This window comes from Gossypium arboreum, chromosome 4, assembly GCF_025698485.1.
Source record: "Gossypium arboreum isolate Shixiya-1 chromosome 4, ASM2569848v2, whole genome shotgun sequence".
Lineage (NCBI taxonomy): Eukaryota > Viridiplantae > Streptophyta > Magnoliopsida > Malvales > Malvaceae > Gossypium > Gossypium arboreum.
Genome location: NC_069073.1, coordinates 118947842 through 118967224, shown reverse-complemented (window position 1 = coordinate 118967224; position 19383 = coordinate 118947842). Strand labels below are relative to the sequence as shown.

At 30.4% G+C, this 19383-nt stretch overlaps 2 protein-coding genes across 2 annotated transcripts; both read left to right on the top strand.

Moving 5' to 3' along the window:
• Positions 1-8635: 8635 nt before the first annotated feature.
• On the top strand, positions 8636-9441 carry LOC108459548 (peptidyl-prolyl cis-trans isomerase 1-like). Its single transcript, XM_017758937.2, has one exon. It carries the CDS (start codon positions 8702-8704, stop codon positions 9221-9223), a length of 522 nt encoding a protein of 173 aa, XP_017614426.1. The 5' UTR covers positions 8636-8701; the 3' UTR covers positions 9224-9441.
• A 6018-nt stretch (positions 9442-15459) lies between these two features.
• Positions 15460-18061, top strand: LOC108461004 (eukaryotic translation initiation factor 4B3-like). The gene is made up of 2 exons (XM_017760754.2): positions 15460-16643; positions 17615-18061. The coding sequence occupies exons 1-2, from the start codon at positions 15562-15564 to the stop codon at positions 17652-17654; spliced, it is 1122 nt and encodes a 373-aa protein (XP_017616243.1). The 5' UTR covers positions 15460-15561; the 3' UTR covers positions 17655-18061.
• The last annotated feature ends 1322 nt before the right edge of the window (positions 18062-19383 follow it).

Here is a 19383-nt window from a genome sequence, read left to right as displayed (position 1 = left end):
CAGCCCTTTCGCATTTTTATAGTTTGTAATCAAGTTATTTTGTTTATAAATTAGCCCTGAAATCTATTACGCTTTGCGATCTAGTCCTCCTTTCAACGACGCCGTTTCAAATGTTCGGGTAAATTGCTTATTTAACCCTCTGCAGTTACACGCGCTTTCAAATTGATCCTTTTATTTATCTTTTGCTTTAAAATTAGCCACAACTCTGTTTTTATTTAATTTTAGTCCTTTTTTTTGTTTTGTGTATTTTTCATTGTTTATTCTTATTTTCTTATTAAATATTCTTATTATTCATATAATATTAGTACTATTATTATTACTATTGTTCTTATTATTATTATTATTACTATTATTATTATTATTATTATTATTATTATTATTATTATTATTATTATTATTATTATTATTATTATTATTATGTATTAGTTTATGTTTTATTATACAATTATATATTTATAATACGTATATATATATACTTAATATAGTTGTATATGCCTAAGTATTATTACCTTTTATATATATATATATATATTATACCTAAATGTTTAGTATTATGTATATTCTTCATATGTCGTATATATGTGTTCTTAATATACTTTATATGTATCATATATTTTAATGTCGTATTATTATGTTTTAATATTATATATTTTCATATTATATTATATACATATACTTTTATATATTACTATGTGAATATTTTGATATTATCGTTATATATTTCTTATGTATCTCCATGTATATATTTTATTTTATTGTTGCTAGTTATGTACTTTTTTACTATCTTATACGTATTTCAAACATTATACGTATAGTATATTTCTAACACTACTACTATTATATATATATATTTTACGATATACTCTTAATTATCTTCATATGTGTATTCATTGTATTCTTATTACGTTCTCGTATTCAATGCTAACATTGCATTTGATCTTGCATGCACGGTTATTATTTTCTAATATTATTGTTATGTTGTTATTTGTTTCAAATGTATCAAGCCGTTCCATTTGCTTATTTTCATTTCGTATCAATTATGTCTTGCATTCTCTTAAAAATTACGTTCCGGTTTTCTAATTAATTCCAATAGTCAAGGTAATATATCGATTTAACATTAAGTCATCGAGTTCATCGCTATGTTGGGTGAACGTCAATTGACCAGTGTTAAAGCGATATACCCTTCTAAAAGAAAAACGGAATAAACTAAAATTTCTTGTTTTTCTAATCGGATCACGACTAAATTTTACATTGAACCCGTATTTTTGAAAATCAAGACCACCTGTGTTTATGAGATACCAATTTTGGGCGTCGCGAGGGTGCTAATACCTTCCTCGCACGTAACAGACTCCCGAGCCCTATTTTTTCTCTGGATTTCAACGTAGACCTGAACTTAGTCTTCTTTTGTTTTAAAAATAGATCTAATAGGTGTCCGATCACACCTAAAAAAAAGGGATCGGTGGCGACTCCTTTTTATTTCAAAATCGAATTTTAGTTTTCAAACTTTTTCACTAGATCGCCACAATTAGCGACCCAAAACCAAAATTTTTACGTCGCTACAATTGTAGTTCCTGTTATTAACCCATGACCAATATGAACTTAAAGTGGCTCTATTCCAGCATAATCCATCTAGATCTCAGTTCTATTTTCATATTGTCATTGACATGACATAATAGATGCCAGTTTTAGTCTATTTTTTTCTATTTCTATCTATTTATCTATCTATATATATTTGTATACGGTGAGATTCGAACTTTTTAAGTATTCAAAAATTTAAACCTTCTGTCATACTTCTAAGATTCCTTTACTATCAATTTTTCTAGCAACTTCATGAGATTGCCTTCCAAAATTTTTATCTCGACCTCTAGATATGGAACTTAATTTTCAACCAGGTGAGCTTTCTTCACATAAGCATAGCTATTAGCATTATCACTTCATCCAACTAGCAACTCTTTGCTTTTGATCCCTCAGAGAGCCTCTAATTAATTTGCTTCAACCGCTTAGTCTTTGCTGATAATTGTACAAGCCTCATGATTAGGTATGAAGACGGCTCCATCAGCACATAGGAATCATTAATAAGAAAGATGTCAGAATAATAGAAGGCACGAAATGACGAAATGTTGCAAACAAGAGAAAGGCCTAGATATACATGTATTAAGGGTCTTCGTAAGGCTTTTAGTGACATGTTTCCCTCATTCTTTGGGCTGAGTGACAGGAAGTTTAGCATTCAAATGTTTATGCACATATTGGCAAACGAAATATGGAGGTTGTACAAGCCCAATTTTGGGCCCAAAACCCCCAAACCCAAACTAAACAAATGACCTACCCACAAACCCAATACTCAGCTTAAACCACAATCCTTAGCCCAAACAAATCAAAACCCTAGCCCAACCCAAACACAAAACAAAAGAAAAAAGCTAAGAAAACCCTAAGCTGCTTCAACCACTTACTCCCTGTCCCATCCACCACCGCCTCTGCTCCCACCGACAGGTCAAGTCCACCGCCATTCACTTGCAAGCATTAAACGAAAGAAGACAGAAAGCAAAAAGGAGCAGTGTGCACAAATATATAAACCAAAACGAAATTGTAAAAAGCATTCGGTTCTTTTTGGTGAGAAATAAAAAAGAAGCACTTGATTTTAAAACACAAAATCAGTAAGTCAAATGCACAAAATATCCAATCAAGAGAAAAACATTAAAAAAAGAAACGAACACATAGAATCAAAAATCAGAGGAACAAAGGTGATTTCATTTTCTTTCGATTTGTTTTATTTTTCTTTCTTTTCTATTTTCCACGCCCTTTTATTCGCATATATACATATATTGTAAACAAAAATAATAATAGAAAAAAGAAGAAGAAATATACCTCTTTTTGAGGTGGCCGGCAACGGCGCCGGCGGCAGAGGGCGGGACAGATGTCGAGGTGTGCTGGCCGGACCTAGGGCACCTGCAGAGAAAAAGAAGAGAAGAGAAGTTTTTTTTTTTAAAAGCAAGAAGGAAATGAAAAAAAAAACAAATGTTTGACTTATATAAGGGTACCAAACGGTACCGTTTTGGCCCTTCCCCCCTAAAGTGCAAAATAGCGCCGTTTAGGGGTGGAGCGGGCCGACCCGACCCGTCGACCTGGGATCCGCGTGTTTTTGAAGCGAAGGGGTTATTTGCGCTTTTGGCCCCTCCGCTTTTTCGTGCGTTTACAATCAAGTCTTTTTACTTTAAATTCTACCCTGAAACTTGTCCCGCTTTTCAACTTGGTCCACGGCCACGTGTTACACTTTGAGCCGGGGGGAATATTACACTTTTAATTAGTACCTCTAGGCCGTGTTCCTGTTGCAATTAGGTCGTTTCCTTTTTATTTCTTTTGAAATTTGCCCCAAAATTCGTTTCCTTTTTTATTTTCGTCCCTCTTTTACTTTTGCTCATTATTTTATTTCAATTTTAACATTATACATACTATTATATTTGATTATTATTATTATCATACTTATTATTTATTAGCCTTAGTATCATTCTCGTTTAATACTTATATGTATGTATGTTATATAGTATATTAATAGTTTGATATTATTGTTTTCTTTTTATTAATATATTTGTATGTTATGCATGTATATCAATACTACATCATAAATATTTCTTCTTCTAAATACAATGCATGCATATATATATATATATATTATATTTTCTAATACATACATATATATAGATATATTATGTACATATTATCATGTGTTTATTTTATATATGTATATAGATATATAGATATATATATATATATATATATAGTAATTTTATTATTTTAATTTAATATTTAATATATTTGCTTTTCATATTTCTATATTATTATCATTATTATTATTTGTTATTTAATATATTATTATTGTATTTTTATTACCATCATATTATTATATTGTTACACCTTTTACTATTATTACTATTGTATTTTTACTATTATTGTTATTATATTTTCCTCTTTTGTATTTACCTATACGTTATTATTATTTTTATATATTAACTAATTTAATACATATATTTAGCACATTTATTTTACTTATATGTCCTTACCCCTGTTATTAATATTTCATCATTTATTTTATTTATATCTTTTAAATAATAATTTTAAACTTTAGGTTATTTATTATTTATATTTTGTTATTACTATTTGTATTTACCATTATTATTACTATTATTTTCATTTTTATTACTATTACTAATATCATTCCTTTATTATTTTCTATTATTATTATCACTATTATTAATACAAATATTAATACTCTTATTATTATTATTTTATTATCATCAATATTATAGTTTTACCACCACTATTATCATTATCAACATTATTATTATTATTATCGTTTTCATCATTATTGTCATTTTGTGCTATCATGTTTTATATTTCCTTTATTTACTTATGTATTCGATCATTTCATTTTTCTCACGCATTTGTTTATATTTACGTATTACTAACCTTACTTCTATGTCATCTTTTCATAATTACTCGTTATTATCACTCATTATTATATCGCTATTATTAATATCATAATCTGCTTTTATGTATTACTATAAATTACATTATGTTTTTACTCAATGCCTTAAAATAATTCTTTCATAAAAGTGATATTCCGTATTTGGTAATTCGAGATAATCGTGCCCTAACTTACTGGGTTTTGATTTTTCTCATTTAATTTAAATAACGGAATACTCTTTTAAATTGCTATACGAGTTTTGAAAATGCTCATTCTCGGAGGTACGAAGTGTTGTGCCCTAACTTACCGGGTATGACATTTCGTCACCTCGAAATATGAATTTGTTTTAAAACAAAGGCAATATTCGGTGTTTGAAGAGCTCGGGAAAACGTACCCTAACTTACTGGGTTTCGATTTTTCTCGTTTACTCTAAGTAATCGAATACCCTTCTACAAATTAAAATACGTAAGTTTTATATAAAAGGCAAGCTCGCTCTCAAAAATTCAAGATGTCGTGTCCTAACTCACTGGATGTGATATTTCATATTTTGAGACGAGAAGGTCTTTAACACTTGAACTTTTTTATAAAAAAGGGATCGTATTTCAAAATTCTTTCAAGTTTTTAAATTTTCGACATCAAGACACTAATTAATCAACTAGGTACCAATTTTGGGCGTATCGAGGGTGCTAATCCTTCCTCGTGCGTAACCGACTCCCGAACCTGTTTTCTTGATTTGCAAAGACCAAAATTGTTGTTTAAATAAATCAAACAATTTATTAAAAGCAACCACTTTTACAATGTGACCCGATCACACCTCGTCAAAAAGGATCGGTGGCGACTCCTCTATTCATTTTCATTATCAAAATTCAAGTCGATACTCGTTTTACCAAAAAAAATGGTTACGACAGAGGTTACCGCTCCTCTTCGAGCATTAACTTTGCTAAAAGATCTCCAATCTTCCAAGGCCAAGCATTGTATGATGAAGACCAAGCACCAAAACTCGTCACATAACAAAACAATGCTACTTCTCGCTAAACTTCACTAGTTCTATCCTCAAACGACAGAATGGCTCCCTATCGCAGCCTGAAACAAGCTAAAGGGATGAAGGAATAACCCACTTGAGGATAAAAAGAAACCTCCAACTTGTCCTCGATAAGAATGTATTTGTGGGGATAGTAAGACAGGTTCCATGGTTCTTTCAATCTAAAAAGTACAGTACCATTAGTCACCAAGGAACCCTAAATAATTGACTAGGGGTAATATTATATAAACGCAAAGTATGGCAATTTGGTCATACGCCAACTTTTTGAAACTTTTGTACTCGCTCTTGCAAGAATAAGATATTGTGTCAAATGGTTGCATATGCGAACTTGATACGGGATGAAACTTTTAGTAAGACAAGTTGCTCTTCTTCTTATTTTAACTGCTGTCTTGCTTCCACCTAGTTGGCTCTTCTCATGTCATTCTAATTGTCGATGATAAGATGTAGTGTTTGTAACATGTACATACCGTAAGTAGATCTGAAGAGTCACCATGTCTAGAAAAACGTAATCATCGGTGGACCCCTTTATTGCCTCCTATTCAAGGAAGGCCTTCATTTTATTGCATCGAGAAAGCTGACTTCACTTTTGATTATCTTTTATCCAACTAAATCACTTCCAAAGCACTATTAGGCATTCTTGTTCCAGTAAGGAGATTTAAAGAGGGAATCTATCGCGATGTTTCCTCCTGGTGCCTTGGCTTTTTAATGTGCCTAACATGACATCACTTTTCTTAGCATTGGCAGAGTATTCTCCCTTCTTGAGAGAAATGTGCATAGAGCTACCCCTGTTTTTTACTTTTCCTACAAAGCTCGTGCACCTTCTTTCTTGAAAGGCATTTTGCCTTTGTTCTTGTCACCTCCTTCACCCATTGATTGTTGAGCAATATTTTGTTCCATGCCCAGAGGTTGGGTTATTTGCTTTACTACGCGGTCATCCTTGAAGAAGAAGAAGAAGAACATACAAGCTCAGAAATCACAAAAGAGCCCTACTTATAAAGTATCTAAGTAGGAAATCTTAGAAATAGAAAAGCCCTAATAAAAAATCAACGCGTGTTTAGGGACTGTAAAGTCTTAACGAATCGAATTCTACCGAGAGGAGGAGTGAATTGGTAATCTAAATTTTTTTCACTAAGGTGAGAAAGGATAGAAAATATTGACACAATGGTTTGGCCTTAATTGACTACCTCCTTTATCTTTGCCGACAAAGATTTTCCAAATTCATTAACTTGATACCTTTCAAAGACAAGTATAACCTTTAAAACTCTGTATCTATTAAGGCTTAGACAAAAACCTTCTCCTCCTAGCATTCAAGGCTAAACAAGAACCTATAATCCATTAATGCTTTCTGCCTAAAAATCTTAAATTCGCTTTTTAATAGAAGTATAATATTTGAGCAAACAAATGATCAACCTCTAGTAAGTGAATGTTTTACAATAAACCCTTGTATAATGATTTTCAATAAAGCTCAATAAATAATAAACAAGAAAAGAGGAAAGAAATGAACTAAAAATTTGTTTGCTTGAATGCATTGATATCTCTTTATTCATCCCAACCTTTCTTTATGTCAATGAAGTGAATTCTAACTATTTATGGTTGCAGGGGATGAAAAATAGTCATTAGAAGCATTACAAGTGCAAGTTGAAACAACCCTACATCCTAATGTATCATTACCTATGAAGAGGGTATCAATACTTCTAAAAAAAAATAGTCATCATAAATAATGAGATATTTATACTTTTTGGGTTAGGTATTGATACCTCGCTATCAGGTATCAATACCTTGCCCATCTAGAAAAATGTTGTGGCTATTGACATTTCAAGGCATTGATACTTTATGTAAAACACGATACTTGGGTGTGAGTATTGGTATCAAGAACAAGTATCGATATCGTACCTCTCTAGAAAGGTCCATGGATACTAGCTTAGGGGTATCAACGCTTAATTAACTATTAAAATAATTATTTTTGTTTCAAAAGCACTTTAAAACATTTTCAAAGCTTTTCAATTAACATAAGAGCATAAGATATGAGTAAAATCAATTTAAATAAGCATTCTTTTAGCTTGCTTTGGATTTGAAAATATTTATTTTGTTTTGAAGCATAAACGACCTAAGCAATAATATGAAAAAAAAAATCTTAAATGTTGTTATATCAAAAGTTTTATAAATCAAAGCTAACAGGGAGTAATTAATGAGAGGGCACAATGATTAGACATTAATCATGACATTTCAAAAGTCGCTTCAGTGTCTCACTAGATATTTAACTCAAGGTAGGACGTCACTTTATAACCTGCCTTTTATTTAGGGGCAATTATTATTCTCTCACCATATCACCTCTCATTGAACCACCTAATGCCTACGCCTGAAGGTAAAATTTGATGAACCTCGACCTTGCTTGAAGCATGCATAGTCCCAATCTTGCTTCACCAAACACCACATCAAATGAGATGATCCCACACAATCCATAGAATATACATAGATAAGTGTTCCTGTCAATACCCATCAATCCATCACCTCTTTAAACTAGATAATAGTATAACCGATCACCTCACAAAGTCCCCTCATATCGACTCCAAAAGTATTCCTAGTTGACCATTCTACTACCTACATCTATGAAATACAACCATAGATGATTGAAACCCATACCAAACAAACCTTCGTTTATAAATAATATCCTCTAGCACCAACGTAAAGGTACGAGATATATAATAAAACCCTCACTCTATTCAAATACAAATTTAAAACCTTCATCGTTAATAACTCTACACACCACCGACAATGTGAACATCACTTTACCTGCCCAACATCTTGCATAAAGAATTATTATACCATATTCCATCTATGTAAGCTCCTTCAAGCAAAGAATAACTTTTCATGGTATACATAGAGAAAAGCAAAAAAGTGTCTCAAACACAAACACACTTTAAATACTAAATATGGTGCTAGAGACAGCCAATAGATTTGCCAGAAACAGCCACCTTTGTTTTATCATTTTAAAATGTTATATATATTCGTATTTATCACAAAATGTGAATGGACTTCAATTTTAACTCAGCATTTGATCATTTTAAGCCGAAAGAATTAGATTTAGAATCTATGCCGTCAACTTTCGAACCTCCCCTTATCATATATAAAAATAGTCCCTCCCCTTTACATACCATACTAACCTATCAAAACAATACAAAAACCAATATTCAACAATGGTTTCCAATCCTAAAGTATTCTTCGACGTGACGATCGGAGGCGAACCGGCTGGTCGGATCGTGCTGGAGCTTTTTGCTGATGTTACCCCTCGCACTGCCGAGAACTTCCGTGCACTCTGTACCGGCGAGAAAGGCGTGGGTCGTTCCGGTAAACCACTCCACTACAAAGGCTCGAAGTTCCACCGTGTGATCCCTAATTTTATGTGCCAAGGAGGTGACTTCACAGCTGGAAACGGCACCGGAGGTGAATCTATATACGGATCCAACTTCGCCGACGAGAACTTCATCAAGAAACATATTGGACCCGGCGTACTATCCATGGCGAATGCTGGACCGGGTACTAACAAATCTCAGTTCTTCATTTGCACCACTAAAGCCGAGTGGCTCGATGGAAAGCACGTTGTTTTCGGACGAGTGGTCGAAGGCATGAAGGTGGTTAGAGCTATTGAGAAAGTTGGTTCTAGCCGTGGAAAGACTACGAAGCCTGTTGTTATTGCCAATTGTGGACAGATTACTTAAAAAACAACAACAAAAAGTAGGAATTTGCTTATGTTTGCCTTTGTTATTGAATGTGTTTCATGTCTTAAAATTTCATTTATACGTATTCCTTTGTATTCGGCTATGTTTCTAAAGTCATGTTAATTAGGTTTTACTTGTAATAAAACATAATTATCTATTTGTAAATAAAAAGAGGTTTTACTAGTAATAAAACATAATTAGCTATTTGTAAATAAAAAGAGGTTTTACTTCTAAATCGCAATTAGACTTATTAATGGTTTGAGTTATCCGAACCGGTTGAAGAGTGAGAAGATTTAAGCAAAAATATAAATTTCGAAAATGAGATTTGGTAAAAAAAGAAAGAAAGAAATGATTTGTTTAGAAAATGGGCTAGGCCTCGGATAAGTTTTTTTTTGCCTGGACCTGACCTGAATTTGCAAAAAGAAAAAAATCTATTGTTTTCCTGCTGCTTTTCTACTGTTCTTTTCGCTACTATCTTAGAAACATTTGCTTGTTAAGTTACACTTATGTTAGTCTTATTTAAATATAAATATTTTTTTAAATTTTATTTTTAATTTGTTGGGAAACATTAATTTTAATGTTTTGGATGTATTATATATATTTTTAAAAAATTAAATAATTTTTTTAATATAGACGGGCACATTTTTTGGACCGGACCTAAGCCTATCAAACTGGCATAAAATTTTTCTCAAGGCCCGACTCGACTTGGAACAAATCACAATCGACTATTTTTATAAAACATAATTTACTAAGAATATTCTTATTTAGTAAAAACAAAAAAATGATGTATATCATATTTTCAATTTATATATATACATATACTTTTAATATATAATTTTAAATAAATAATTTTACTCTATAATTGAATGATATATATAAAAAAAAAGACAATTGATAATTTTAATTGAAAACAAACAATATTATGATATTATGTCACATCATTACTAAAAATTTCATTAAAATTATGGTTGTTTAGGTAATAATGTGACATAATATTAATGTACCATGCCATTACATAACTAAAATTGAGAAAAACTTTTTATATTTAAGGACTAAATTGAAGAAAATGCAACTCAAGGTTGTAAAGACAACAATTTCCAATAAAAAGAACATTTGATGTCATGGGATTTCTTGATTTTTTGACAAGTATTTCAATCCAACCCTAAAAAGAAAATTAAAAAAGCATTTGATAATTACATTGGGAATTTAGTTTATTCCTTTATGTAATTGGGGATACGAAGCTTCCTTGCAAGAGAAAGAAGACTACCTAGGTGGATTTTAATATTTAATTTATATATATATATAATCATGACGTATGGGTGTCGCATCTTAGCATATGTATATATTATGGATAAATTTTATTTGATTATTTTCTATTCTTCATTAATTTATTTTATATATTTAAATTAGACTTGTTCATTGGTTGGGTTTTTCATCTAAATCTGTTTGAAATTTGAAAAAATTTGAGTAAAAATATTAGGCTCAAAAATGAGTTTAGAAAAAAAAAATTAGACTCGAGCCTAGCCCAAATAACCATTTTAAGTTTATAATATTCTATATTATGTTATTTTTATTTATTATGTAAGTTTGAACACATTAAAAAATAAAGCTATATTAAATATATAATACTATTTTAATGTAAACATTAAAAAAATGTTAAGATAACTATATAAAATTATCAAGAAATAAAAAGGTATAAAATTATTAAATATTAAAATAATATAATATAAATATTTTAAAAACAATTAAAATTAATATGAGTGAGCCTAAAATGAGTTTAGGTTAGTCTTTTACAAATATGGGCAAGTTTGGACAAAATTTAGGCTCAAATTTTGGGCGAGCCAGAGCTTAGGCAAACATAAAGTATGTTACTATCATGCTTAAGCCCTGCCTAAGCCCAATTTGACTCGACCTATGAACACCTCTAATTTAAATTGCTCAAATATAAATTTATACTTATAGTATATTATATTTATAAATACACTATATTAACAAAACTTCAAAAAAATATAATAATTTATTTTCAAAAACTTGTATATTTATCTCAAAACTAAAATCTTGCCATTTATTTATATAAATATAATATATATCGAGGAATTTATTTATACTTGTTGGATTTATCAATATAATTGCTATTACTATTTAAACGATGCAACCGCTTGATTTATTAATATAATTTTACTTGTTATGTATGAAAATTTTCGAATTGATCTAATATTTTTATCATATTGATCTAAAATACTGTAAGTATTAATATTTATTGAACAGTTAAATTTTTTTTACATAAAATAAATATTTAAATTTTTAATTTACATCAAAATTAACATTTCTTCTCTATATATATACACACTTTAGATAACTTATAAGAACAAATACAGACCAAAAGAAAGGTGTGTATATTTCGATTAAAATCAAATTAACCAATCAAATCAAATTTAAATTAGTTTGATTAATCAATTGACGATCAAAATTAATTAAATATTTTTATGAAAGTTAATTATCGATTAATTTAATTAAAAATAGATAATTAATTGAACCAACGGAATAATCGAAATTAATAATATATATTATATTGCTATAAGTCTAACATTATATATAAGCTCAATATTTATTATATATCTCTAACTACAATATATTACCCAAATGCCCTAGTAAATTAAAATTTTCACAATTTTCTTTGGCATTAGAGTGTATTAAAATTTTCATTATAATTAATTAAAATTTCTTTTTTCGTACTTAAATTCTTCATTTCGGTATTTATTAATTTTTCAATTTAGGAGATAAATTTAGTTGTCTCACAACATCATTGGAGCATCAAATTAAAAAGAGTTCCTGCGACGTATAATTAAAAAATCGATATGATCCGTAATTACTGTATTTAATCTATCGAAAAACAAATTGACATGACAAATTGCATGAGTGGTTGGACTTGTCAAAGAAATTAATGATTGAGTTTAAACGACTCGCACAATAAAGATCGTTGATTCGAGTCGAGTCCTTTTAATTTGCAAGGTCGATAATGAATTAAATTATGGGAGCTGGTTTCAAAATTGTTCATTTGATAAGAGTTAATTATTGAACTGTTCCTACAATTAATTTACGGATGAAAGAGCTAGTGATTTAAGGCTGTTTCTCAATAACTACAACTGACTTACTAATTAGAAGATAAAATCTATTGTCAGGGTTGGTTCGAAATTGGAGCCAAAATCAGCTTTGAAGCTAGACCATTGTCTTATCAATTTACTCAATATAATTTCGTTTTATTTATTCTACCGCTTATTTATTTTTTATTTCTCGTACAAATTATCAGACGTCGTAGACATGAAAACTGCCCATTAGACCCTACTTTTTATACTACTATTTTACATTCTGTTTATAACCATCAAATTTTATCAGGTCATACTAGGATTTTGGTGGCACCTCATTCAGACAATGCATATGTTACCAGAGAAGCTCTCTCCTGGCTACGTAATCTAAATCTTGGCCGTGTTATAGTGGAATATCGACGCATGTTTTATGGACTACTCGATCGGTGGTGTTGATTTTGGGTCACCGAACACCGAACGGATGCTATAAGCTATGTTTGTAATGTCATTTTCAATTGTGGGGGAAAAAACCAGTTGCACACTTGGTAATTAAAACATTGGATATGGATAACAACTAATAATAAAGGACAAGTCAAGGGTAAGCTTTTTATTTTCCTTTAAAAAATAAAATTTTCGCTAATTGAATCTTAACTCGATTAGTATGAATATTATTGTCAATATAGGAGGACATGAGTTCGAGTGCGCTGAAGCGCATTATTATCCTATTTATGGGGTGGGGTGAGGCTATGTCTAGTTCTAGACATTGTGTTAAAAAGAGCATTTATGATTAATAATTATAATGAGATTATTCAAAAAACTTTCTATATAATGTCATAAGTCTCTGTATTTTCTATATTTTAATCTAAAATTAAAGGGATTAAATTACTGTAAAATAAAAATAAAGAGACTAAAACTTAAATTTGTGAAGACTATAAGGATCTAAGACATATTTTACTAAATTGTTATTTTTATAGAATTTTTTAAAAAACAAGTTGAATTACTTTAATATTTTTTAATCTCGATTTCTATAAAATTATGTTAAACTATAATAATTATTTTATTTTTATTACCATTTATTTATTAATAAGTAAATTTTATATGTTGAAATAAATTTATAAATTTGTCCATGGGAGCCTTGACAAAAATCTAGATTCGTTTGATAGGCCCAGCTTAAATTATCCTGAAAAATAGGCTTAAAATTTTGCTCAAGCCTGACCAAAAAATATGCAACAACTAGGCTTGGCCGGGCCATATTAATTTTTCTTATATAATTTTAAAAATACAATACATCAAATATACTAAAAATATTCAAATAAATATTTTTCAATAAAATAAAATTTTAAAATATATATATTTAACTAAATAACACTAAGATATGTACAACTTAACAAATAAATGTCTCTAAAATAATAGAAAAATTAAAATAAAATAAGAATTATACAATATCAAAACAATAATAATAAAATGGTAACAACATAATAGTAAAATGACATAAACCAATGAGAAAATAGTAAAAAAACAACAACAAAATAGTGGAAAACAAGAAGAAAACAACCGAACATTTTCATTTTACAAATTTTAGTTGGACTAATACTAAAAAACTTTACTCGAAACCTAACCCTTTTTTTAAATCAACTTTTTTTTTTTTTAAAGCTATTTGGATTTAAGAATCCATTGAATATCATGGTCATGTTTGGTTACGTTGTCCATAACGTTGCAAAGTTCAGACCTTTGTATTCAGCTTTAGAAATAAGCAGCTTTTTCAAAAGAGTGGCTAAGAGCCAACTGCTATTACCTTTTTACAGAATCAGAATTTTCATTATTATTATTATTATATGATTTAAATTTAGGATTATTTTTAATTTCTCTTTAAAATTTCTAAAATTAAGTTTATATCCGTTAAATTAAACTAATACATTTATGAATATATAATTAAATATGTTTCCAAATAATTTAAAATTTATTTTATAAACAATAAAATGAAGTTAAATAAATAATCAAAAATATTTAAATTAGTTTATGTACGTTAGATTAAAGAACAAATAATCATTTCGATTAAAATTTTCATCTATTTTTATTGTTAAAACTGACGTGATTGATAAAATAACTAAATAGTTACATGTGGTGTTCCACGCACCTTATTCTAACGTATATAGACCAATTTTTAATAATAGAAATAAATTAAATTTTTAAGAAAATGATTAGTTTACTCTTTAATTTAACATACAAAGACTAGTTATCCATTTTTTGAGTAAAGAGACGTGATACAATCCAGCTCTTAACATAAAGTACTTATATCGAAAATACAGATAAACATATATATATATATATATATATATATTATTTTGGTAAAATGATAATACCTAAATGATTATTAATTATACTATTTTGAAAGATATAAGACTACCTTTATATCATTTATCGATAAATATTAAAATTGTAAATAAAATAATATATTTTATGCCAACAATCTTTTGACTCAATGATAAGAGTATTATATTGTGGATACGAAAGAGTTTAGATTCGATATCAAGTATACCAAGTAATTTCATAGATTCGATATCAAGTATACCAAGTAATTTCATTCTCCTCTCCAATTATATAAAAAGAACACATTTTATTTATATTTAGTTTATTATCTTTTATTAAATTAATAAAATTTGATTATTTACCAAATACTTCATTTATTTATTGTCTATATATTCATTAAAATAATTTTAGATATAATAAATAAATTGATAAATTTTAGACTTACATTATAAGTTATAAGAAAGGTCCTTGTGTTAGAAGTCACGTTGTATTTTACCCTTCTATTTAAAAATAAGTAAATTAGTCTATGTATATTAGATTAAAGAGTAAATTGGTCATTTTTGTTAAAAATTTATTTGCTTGTATTGTTAAAAACTAGTGTGATTAACAGAATAATTAAACAGTGACACATGCCGTGTTATGTTGAGGTACAATGACCCGTTTTTAACACTAAAAGTGGATGATTAGTTTGTTATTTGGCCTAAAATATAATGATTAATTTACTAATTTTTTTAATAAGAAAGATAAAATATAATCCATCTCTTAATTGAGTATATTTTTAAAGTTAGGACTTCTTTTATTTGTAAATTATTCTACACCGTCCGATGAAGGCCGATCATATCACAATATAAAAAACCCTTCCCTCTCCTTTCGCTGCACAACTGAAAACGCAAGCTTCGAAACGGCGCCAAAGCACTAAAAAGGCAAAAGAAAAAAAAGATCATGGCGGCAACTGTCTCGTCACCTTGGGGCAAAGCCGGCGCGTGGGCTCTAGACGCCGAAGAGCACGAAGCTGAACTCCAACAAGAACAGCAAAGCGGCGTAGATTCTTCCACCGGAAAGCTCGCCGATTTCCCTTCTTTATCCGCCGCCGCGGCCACCAAAACCAAGAAAAAGAAGGGCCAAACCGTATCTCTTGCTGAATTTACTCTCGGTTTGGCTAAGCCGAGCGAGCCGACAGGGCGCACTCATGAGGACCTGCTCGTTCTACCGACCTGCCCTCGCCAGCGTTCTGCCGAGGAGCTCGATCGTAACCGGCTCGGCGGCGGTTTTAAATCGTACGGGTCGAACAGGTACAATTCTAACGGGGATGATTCTTCGAGTAATAGTAGATGGGGATCTTCTAGGGTTTCGAATAGAGATTCAAATAGAGAAATTGCTCCCTCACGCGCTGATGAGATCGATAATTGGGCGTCGGTTAAGAAATCGGCTCCTACCGGGAATGGATTCGGCGGTGGGTTTGAGAGGCGAGAGAGAGGTGGAGGAGGGTTTTTCGATTCTCAATCGAAAGCAGATGAAGTAGATAACTGGGCAGCTAGTAAGAGTAATAAAAGCCCTAATGGAGCACCGCCGCCTCGGAGATTTGGTGGGGGTTTTGAGAAAAGAAGCAGTTTCGATTCACTTCAATCTAGGGATTCCCCAAGGGATTTGGATAACTGGGGAAAGAAAAAGGAAGAGACCAACAGTGCTGGTGGTGGTGGGGTGAGGCCAAAGCTTGTGCTTCAACCACGTACGGTTCCCGTGATGGAGGAGGGTAAAAAGGACTTGACGGTGGCCAAGCCCAAAGGGGCAAATCCTTTCGGCGAGGCAAGGCCGAGAGAGGAGGTGTTGAAGGAAAAGGGGAAAGACTGGAAGGAGATTGATGAAAAGCTTGAAGCTATGAAGATTAAAGAGGCAGTAGCTGTTACAGAGAAAGAGAGAGGGGCAAAGGCAAGCTTCGGTAATGGCCATGCCCCGGCTGACAAGAGCTGGAGGAAGAGTGAACCTGTTGAAGCTACAGCTGATGCTGATCATCAACCCCAAAGGTCTGTTTAATTAACTGGATTTTCATTGCTTGGTTAATTTTAGAATATTGCTTTATTTGTTGCTTTTCTCATGTTGATTCACTATAAAGTGTTTATATATATGCTTGTTTCTTTAGAAACAGAATAGAAGTAGTGCGTGAATTCTTTTGCCTTCCAAAATTGCATTATAAAACAAATTTCCTTATGCATATAGCAGTATTTGAATTCATTTAGGCTAGGGGTTATAGGGAATGGAATAGAGGCTTTAATTAGCTAAAGAATAAATAGGGTTAAATCACTTTTTGGGGCCTGAACTTGGCAACTATTTTCACATTGGGGCTTAAACTAATTTTTGGTCCCAAGTTAGGCCCTGAACTCCCCAATTTTTTCCACATTGGGGCATGAACTTCTTTTTGTCCAAGTTAGGCCCTGCTATTATCTGGCCTCAATACGGGAACAATTGCCAAGTTCAGGGACTAACTTGGACAAAAGGAAAGTTCAAGCCCCAATGTGATAACAGTTAGTTCCGGCCTCAATGCGGGAATAATTATCAAGTTTAGGGACTGACTTGGGCAAAAAAAAAAAATTTAGGCCCCAATGTTGGAGTTGTTGTCAAATGTAGGAGTAATTGTTAAGTTCAGGCCCCATAGTGATTTAACTCGAACAATAAGTAAGCATCTTTTTCATCTCTCCTGCTCCTACTGTTTGAGCACTGACATACATGACAAAGTCCAGAGTATGGAGAATGTGGTTTGCGAAAGAGTCCGAGAACTTCTTATCTCAAAAGTCCCTTGTATATGGAAGAGTTTTAGAACTTGCTATATTTTACTTTATATTCATGAAGGATTAGAAATTAACTAAACGCTGCTTGGTTTCAACCTGGTGAAATACCATGCGAGTTAGATCCCTCTGTTGAGTTCTGCTTGAGTTGTTAATTTTGTGTAGCAAAAAGACATTACTAATTGTGATATTGTTTCCCTTATGAAATCCAGTGCTGAGGAATCGGAGAATGGCCATGTTGCAGAGAATTGAAGATAGACACTGACAAATACGAAGCATAGGTCCATAGAAAGGGAGAAGAAGAGCTTCATTTGAACTTTTTTGGATGTCTTTCAGATGTTGAGTTTTAGACGAGACTTGTTTTTCTTTATGTTTTGTTGTGATTGTTATTACTGTCAAATGCAGTATTTGAACAATTTTGATAGGCCTTGAATTAGTTGGCATTGGCTTCTGTTAAACATGGTCTTGTCTGTAGCAGTTTTCTTGTGTTTTTTTTTTTTTTCATAGATGCTCATGTTCTTAGAGTTTTATTATTAATTTTTTATTGTTAAAGTTTTGTTTTCATTCATTTGTGACAATGAATTGTTTGTATTGGTGACCAATTAAACGGATACATGCGATTACGGACGCAATAACATAATATAAGTATGATTATGATATGGCAAAATTTTTATTTTATTTTTTGTTGGGGGGGGGTATACATACAAGTGTAAGATTATTGATTAATATAAGTATGATTATGTTTATTGATTACTTAATACAAGGTCTAGGGTTTTAGTTTTGGTGTTAACATCTCTCTTCTTTAACTTGTAATGCAAGTAAAAGGTTTGATTGCAAAATAAGTTTGCATGGAATTTATTTATTTATTTAATGATGATTAAAATATGTTACATTTTGTACTTCAAATACTTTTAATTTTAGCCTTTCTATTTTCAAGTATTGTTTTGTTTGTTGAATTTGTTGGTGTAACATTTTAAAATTAAAAAAATAATTATATAATTAAAATGATGTAACAAATTTGAATTTAAGAAAATAATTTTAATAGTGTTAACAATTGGATTTAAATTTTGAAACATGAAAAATAGAGGACTAAATGCAAATAAAGGTACAAGAATCAACATTTTGAAGAATACAATGACTTGTGACATTTTAATTTATAATAATATTTAAGTGAAAAGACTTTTGATCCCTCTCAATTTTAATAGGTCAAATTGATCCCTATAGAAGAAATGGTAAATTTTGAAAGTGGGCAACTAAAGATCATTTAATCACGATGTTAATATTTTATTATTATTATTATTATTATTATTATTATTATTATTATCAATTTTTACATTAATTTAATTGATAATAAATTTAGTTTCGATGTTAACGTATGGATGAGGTACGCTTGGATTTGTTAACCAAGCTCTTAGGAAAGCCACTCACAACATGCTGGCTCTCGATAAAGTATAAGAGATAATTTCTCGAGAGACAATACATTCGATTGTTAGGGGACCGTTGATTGTATGATAGACAATATTTCAAATACTTTTCCTAAAGAAATTGCTTCCTTCAACAATTTTTTCAATTAAATATTAAAATATTATATTGTGTCACACTCATGTCATGATATGAGAGAAAAGACATATTTATTAAATTGTGTAATAAATATATTTATTAAAAGTTCCATGTAAGAGCCAAAAATAGTTTTGATAAATATTAGATATCCGAGTTTAGGGTTCAGGATAATCCACGTTAAATTATTATTGTTTAATTTTCAAAATATTTCACAATAAACTAAAACTTACAGGTTGAGGTACAATAATCATATCATAATAATTACCTTCATTCTAAAGGTGATTTAAAGTCTGAAAATTGAATATATTCTTTTTTATTATGAATCAATGAATCCTCCATATCTGTTTTATGATTTATAAATACTAATAATTTTTGAGTTTGTAATTGTCCTTTTCAGCAATTTCGTCTCCAAAATTCATAC